At 35.5% G+C, this 6,737-nt stretch overlaps 1 protein-coding gene across 5 annotated transcripts in view; it reads left to right on the top strand.

The window, feature by feature from the left end:
* The first annotated feature begins 867 nt into the window (after positions 1-867).
* The window catches only part of LOC127955729 (condensin complex subunit 3-like), a 27,658-nt gene continuing 21,788 nt past the window's right edge, over positions 868-6,737 (top strand). Inside the window, exons 1-11 of one of the 5 annotated variants that reach the window (XM_052553742.1) lie at positions 868-977; positions 1,533-1,650; positions 2,546-2,761; positions 2,842-3,070; positions 3,205-3,350; positions 3,832-3,916; positions 4,286-4,481; positions 5,579-5,728; positions 5,873-6,013; positions 6,197-6,320; positions 6,604-6,693. In XM_052553742.1, the coding sequence (XP_052409702.1) occupies positions 1,543-1,650; positions 2,546-2,761; positions 2,842-3,070; positions 3,205-3,350; positions 3,832-3,916; positions 4,286-4,481; positions 5,579-5,728; positions 5,873-6,013; positions 6,197-6,320; positions 6,604-6,693 (1,485 nt within the window). In that variant the 5' untranslated portion in view covers positions 868-977; positions 1,533-1,542. Of the gene's footprint in view, positions 1,334-1,532; positions 1,651-2,545; positions 2,762-2,841; positions 3,071-3,204; positions 3,351-3,831; positions 3,917-4,285; positions 4,482-5,578; positions 5,729-5,872; positions 6,014-6,196; positions 6,321-6,603; positions 6,694-6,737 lie in introns of all 5 variants that reach the window. The other 4 variants (XM_052553660.1, XM_052553574.1, XM_052553495.1 and 1 more) reach the window with 4 other exon arrangements.

Genomic DNA, 6,737 nt, shown 5'->3' with positions numbered 1-6,737 from the left:
AGTGTCTCGCCTTAATTAAAGGATTTTTAACCATCTTTGGAAGGCTTTTATGTCTTTCAAACACTAATTCATGTTATTTTGTATTCCCAATTTTTTTTTTTTTTTTTTTCCCAGCTAAACCTCTTTCACCTAATATATTTACTTGAGATTAAAATTCTTTTTTTTTAAAAATTAAGTATCACATTTGTGGTTAATGGTCAAGTGACATGTAGGTAAATATATATATATTTTTTGTAAGCATTTTGTTTTGATTATTGTTTTTAAATGTTTAAGGCTATGATTTACTAAAAAAAAATATCTATGGTTTATTAATAGGTATTAAAAATATTTATTTTGATTTTTTTTTTTTTTTATGATTTAATTAGGCTAACTGTTAACTTATCACTAAACCCCCTGCAGTTCCTTTATGAAGCCCAGTTTGGAAAACATTGAAATATAATGTTTAATTCACGTTATAATGTTTATAACAAATGTTGGAAATTATTGTCTTCCTCTTCATACTTTCATATCAATATGGTTCATCATATTCAAATCAATGTGAAAAGTATTCTTAAAGTAGCAATCTGATTCTATTACCTAAAATGTGTGCAGAAATTGATTAATTTAATACCTACAATTTTTGTCATGTAATTTGGAATCAGTGTCTATTCTAGATATTCTGTTCTATTATTTCTCAGCGTTTAAAGGGGTTGGGATTACAGGATAAAGAGTTTTATTAAATCATTATAGAGATATTTCTATGTTAGTCTCTACTACTTAATAAAGTTAAAATAATTACAATTTTAACGCGGCTCTTACTAATAGACTCAGAACGCCCCCTGGAGGTATAGTATTGGATTACTACGAACGTAGCTTGCTATGATTGACAGCCCGAAGCGGAAGGAGGCGGTCCTACGATTCTCTCGCGAGAGGATAGTTTGAAAAAGTGGCGCTTCAACGTCTTTCCAGACAGAAGTTTCAAAAGCGATTTCTTGCAGGTACGACTAAGATTAAACCATTTTCCCGAAACGCGTTGATCAGAAATTAAGTATTATACAGAGAAACTAACAAGGATGAATGTTCTGGTAAACTTTAAGTAGTTGAAAACTATAATTATGAGTTAGTCCTTCGTGTTTTTGGATCAATGCTAATGCTAAGTGTCGATGCGAACAGTTCCTAAACATAAACAAACGCTCTCACAGAGGGAAAACTATATTTTATTCAGCTGTTTCACATGTTTACTTATTTTATTTAGTATGGGACGTCATCTAGTTGTGTAGTATGTGCTAACGTTAGGTCATTTAATGAATCACTCTTTATTTATATCATTAAAAGTGGTTCGAGGAAAGATCAGGTAACGATTCTGAGGTATCTCTGTTTGTCGAATTAACTTTAACCTGTCAAGTGTGCTATTAACAGCTAAAGACAAAATAACGTTACATGTTCAAGTAGGTGTCTTTCATTTGCTATCTTTCTGAAATGAATGGATGTGTTGGTTTTATATAATATAATGTATATATCATTCACACATGTGTTTTGTATGTGTGTTTCAGTAACATCAACATGTCTGGAGACAGTGATCTAGAGATTGAAGAGGCTTTCCGGAGAGCACAGAAAGCTCATAATAACAAGGCCAAACTTGTTGCCAGTTTGAAGAACAGATATAATAAGGTACAGCAGCAGATGTAACGTTACATTAAACAGTTCACATTATGATATACCACCTTTTTTGGGTTAGGGTTAGGAAATGTGTTTTTGGGAGATGCATTTAGTTTATAAATGACTTCTGTTTGTCATAATGATTGATTCTGTTGATTCATTAGTTTGTACAAAAAGCTCAACTGTTTTCAACTTCGATAATAATAATGTGAAGAAATGTTTTTCGAGCCCTAAATCTGCATATTGGTTTGATTTCTTATGGTTCATATGACACTAAAAACTATGCTTGAACGTTTGCATAACAAAAGCATATAGTAAAAGCAATCATTGTCATTTAGAAATATAGAAATCTCCCAACATAAACTCTTTGTATATTGCAAAAGCCAGGAAATATGGCGGCTGAAATCAACATTTTAAATGGAAAACATTTTTCACAATATTTTTTTACTATGTTTGGTGAAATAGATGCAGTTGAATGGAACAGGTGCATCTCAATAAATTAGAATGTCGTGGAAAAGTTAATTTCAGTCATTTAACTCAAATTGTGAAACTCGGGTATTAAATAAATTCAGTGCACACAGACTGAAGTAAATTCTTTTAATTGTGATGATTTAGGCTAGGCTCACATTGCACAAAAACCCACCAATTCACGGTCTCAACAAATTAGAATACTTCATAAAACCAATAATAAAAAAAATATTTTAGTGAATTGTTGGCCTTCTGCAAAGTATGTTAATTTACTGTACATGTACTCAATACTTGGTAGGGGCTCCTTTTGCTGAATTACTGAAAATAACTTTTCCACGACATTCTAATTCAAGACACACCTGTAGAAGCATATGATATTGTCTGATACATAAAAAAAAAAAGGAATAAGAGATCGATTTTAATTCTGTTCTCTGTGTAGTTGGAAGATAAGACTGAATTCCACGAAGAGTTCATCCGCTGCCTGAAGTATGCCATGATCATTTACACCCGAGAGCCGGCGGTGGAGAACGTCATTGAGTTTGTCACAAGGTTTGCTGCTAGTTTCGAAACTCCTGTTAATGAGAACGCTGAAGAGGAGGAGGAGGAGGGGGACGAAAATGAGTTTTTGAACGTCCTGCTCAACTTCCTGTTAGAGGTAATTCCACTCAAATGCTGCATAAGCATTACTTCTTTACATTAGATTTCTAATCTTTACTGTCTTTTCCTCTCTCTCAGTCTCATGGTGCAAACAGCCACGCGGTGAGGTTTCGTTCTTGTCAGCTGGTGAATAAGCTGCTGGGCAGTCTGAGTGAGAATGCTCAGATTGATGATGATCTGTGGGATAGGATCCACGAGGCCATGCTGATCCGAGTCACAGACAAATACCCTAATGTCAGGATTCAGGCAGCACTGGCCATGTCCAGACTCCAGGACCCCAGCAACTTGGACTGCCCCACTATTAAAGGTACTCAGAATGCTCAAACTTCATGCTAAAGCACATTGAGCTACAGTCCCTAGTTAACATGTTTATAACTGATCCTTGATTTTTCAAGAATATGAACTAAAACAAGGTAAAAGTGATTTATTCTGTGTTTTTAGCTTATATGCTGCTTTTGGAAAATGACTCAAACCCTGAAGTTAGACGCGCTGTGCTGTCTTGCATCGCTCCCTCGGCCACTACACTTTCTAAAATCTACAAACGCACCCGGGACGTCAAAGAGAAAGTCAGGAAACTTGCTTATCAGGTAAAATTGTTTAAATAGGTTTAGTCCAGATGTGTTTAAAGGTCCACTACCGTTTAAATGTTTGGGGTTAGTGTGATTTTTCTCTCATGCTCAGCAAGGTTGCATATATTTAAACACCAATAAATGCAACCTTGTGAAATGTATTACAACTTAAAAGATGATTTTTCTATTTTAATATATTTTAAAATATAATTTGCTCCTGTGATGACAAAACTGAAATTTCAATAGCCTCTAGTATTCAGAAATCATTCTTATATACTGATTTGGTGCTAATGGAACAGGAACATGATGAAAACAGTTGTGCTTCTTATTTTAATTTTTTTGTGGGAACTGCATAAAAGAAAAGTTGCTGTAAATTTATTGCATCCTTTCTGAATAGAAGTGTTAATTTCTTTCAAAAGAAAAGTTTACTTACCCCAGTCTTTTGAATGGTAGTGTATGCTATAAGTTCAAATATAATGTGTGTATGTTTGTGGCTCAGGTGCTGGCAGAGAAAGTGCATATTCGAGCACTGAGCATTGCTCAGAGAGTCAGTCTATTGCATGAAGGTCTCAGTGATTCTGCAGGTAAGGAAATTCAGCGTTTGTTGATCAAACAGTCAAAGAATCCATTTGTACTCGTATTACAGTTCACATCAATCTCATATCAACAGTGTTTTAGACATAAACAAGGTATTTACAAGATGGGTCATTTAAGACTTAAATGTGGGTTTTTACCAATAAGGGAAATGCCTAAATATTTCTTTCATTTTAAAATCTCTGAGATGAGAACTTTTTTTCCTCTTTAAAAGTGTCACCTGAATGCATCTTAGAAATGTCGTCTTGTGAAGTTTTGTAAGTTGCATATCTTGTAATTCTCTGCGCTCGTCATGAAATAGCCTTGTTGCTGTCAGGATAGTACAAGTCAATAAAACAAATCATACGTATTTCCTTTAGACTCAGTGAAGGAGGTCGTCAAGACCCATTTGCTGCCTGCTTGGCTTCGCATGCAGCAGGGAGATGTTTTGCAGTTGCTTCACAGATTGGATGTAGAGAATTGTGCAGAAACTGCGATGACTACTTTACAAGCCATCTTCTCCATGGCATCAAGCCCCGATGACCTCCTGCAGAACGGGGTCAGGCTGAATGAGAGGTCAGTTACTTGAATCTAAACACTGCAACAGGCATATGGCATAAATCAAACCATCTATACCCTTCATGTATTCATTTGGGATGTTGAGAAAGGATTCATGTAAAATCTAAAATAGAATGTGAAAATAGGAATAATTTGAGGTTTATTTGATCATTCTTTGCTTTTAGCTATTAATAGAAGCATTGCATTGAATGCCATCGTCTATCGCCACTGGCTGACAGATGTCATGATGTTGAGCCGGCATCGGCAAAATCAATGAAGATGAAATATTAGGGGTGTGCACGAGTAGTCTAATATATTATATCTGCAATAATTGAAATCGAAAAAATAAGACTATTTGAATTTCACTAAAATTTTACTTTGCTGGCAGTAAATCCAGAGCACGCAAACTTTGTCATGTGAAACTGAATTCTTAAAACAGAATATTTTTTCAACAGTTTTCAAATGGTATTTTAAGATGCCAGCAGCACAACAAAGCCCTAATAAATGTTTAACTCTGGGCAAAATCACTTTCACAAAGATCACTGTCAGTTTTCAGTCAGCCATCCAATCACAGTGGAGACTGGGCGGGGCAAATACCATACTGAGAGGTTAATATTGATATGACACAGCATAAGGAGACGACTTCACTCGATCATTTAGATGTATTTTATTTTATTTCAGCAAGAACATTTGAAACACCGCAAACACAATAACCATCGAACCGACTTAATATGTGCTTTACAACAATTTTTTGCATTTGCACATGTTGTTTAATGTTTTCAAATGAAAACAAAAAAACAGGATAGTCTTATTTAATTGTAAGTTTATTGTGAAAAGGCTATAGCCTGATAAGATTGTTCAGAAATGGTGACAAAATAATGTTTGATTAAAACGATAACGTCTTTCTAATTAAGCGTAATTTAAATAAACAAATATTCAGGTTATTTTTTAAATAAGATTCAATATTTTCAAAAAATGTCCATCCCTAAAAAAAAAAATCTAGTGGAAAATGACAATGTTATGTTTTTAATAATATAATTGTTTTCAATGTTTTGGCAGATGTCGTGACAATTTTTAGCTTTGGTCTTCTTAAAGGTGCATATCTCTCTGTGCAGGAAACTAATCCCCGTGGACTCCCTAACATGTGAAAATGTGTTGTACTGGAGAGCGTTGTGTGAGTTTGTCAAGAATAAAGGAAACGAAGGTGAGGAATTACTGGAGCAGTTACTCCCAGAGACGGCCATCTTTGCTGAGTACCTGTACAGGTGATTGCACTGTTTCTTTTAATCCTTTTAAATGAGCTTTACATGTCTACATGTCTGTTTTTTTTTTCCCCTGCTCGAATTCACCTTAACATGAAACCTTTGCAAATGATAGCCCAGTTATTTAAGGAAGCCTTTTTGTTTCAGTTATCTAAAGAGCATCACTCAGCTGTCTGAGGAGCAGAGAGCAGATATGACACAGCTTGAGATGGTGATGACCCAAGAGTTCATTGGACAGCAGCTGATTCTTCTTGTCGGGTGTCTGGACACCTCTGAAGAAGGCGGCAGGTTAGAATTATGCAAACGTTTAATCTCTTACTGATCAGTGTAGAACGAACATGATTTAGAGAACTAGTGTCTTAAGCTATTGAGGGTCTGGTTTCTCGATTACTAAAACACCCTTATTTTTAAACTGCACATTTATTTTACATTGAGAATGTGGCATGTTAAACTTCTCGTGAACCACTCTAGGAAGCGAATGGTTGCAGTGCTGCAGGAAGTTCTTCTGATGTCCAACACGCCCAGCTCTCTGATTGGTCTGCTAGTGGAGAAACTGATTGGAATTCTACGAGACGACGCACAGAAAATTCAGATGGTCAGTCTTTGTGAGACCATCATACTTTTGGAAAAACCTGCTTGATATTTAACCAATGTAGTCCTCTCAGATTAGAGTATGTACTTTTCTTTGACTGTGGGTCAGATATGTATCAAAAACAGCTTGCACCAAAAATTCAAGTGTTTTTTTTTTCCACACATGCTACAAGGTGGTTGCAATGGCTGAAAAAAATGATTTGTGGTCTTTGAGATCTGCTCCAATCTCTCTTCAGCAATTAGCCAACAGTTTCATTGTTTTGCTCGTCTCTGGTTATTTTAATCAGATCGCTGAAATAATATCTGACGTGAGAGAGCCCATTTTGCCCGTCTCTGAACCTGTGGATGAGAATGAGAAACGCAGAAAACAAGTCAAAGTGAGTGACTCTTCATACACCGCTGGTGATTAGTCGCATCGCCC

The sequence above is a fragment of the Carassius gibelio genome, chromosome A1 (genome assembly GCF_023724105.1).
Source record: "Carassius gibelio isolate Cgi1373 ecotype wild population from Czech Republic chromosome A1, carGib1.2-hapl.c, whole genome shotgun sequence".
Classification (NCBI taxonomy): domain Eukaryota; kingdom Metazoa; phylum Chordata; class Actinopteri; order Cypriniformes; family Cyprinidae; genus Carassius; species Carassius gibelio.
The sequence above is the reverse complement of the archived record's forward strand: the minus strand, read 5'-3'. Positions and strand labels throughout refer to the sequence as shown.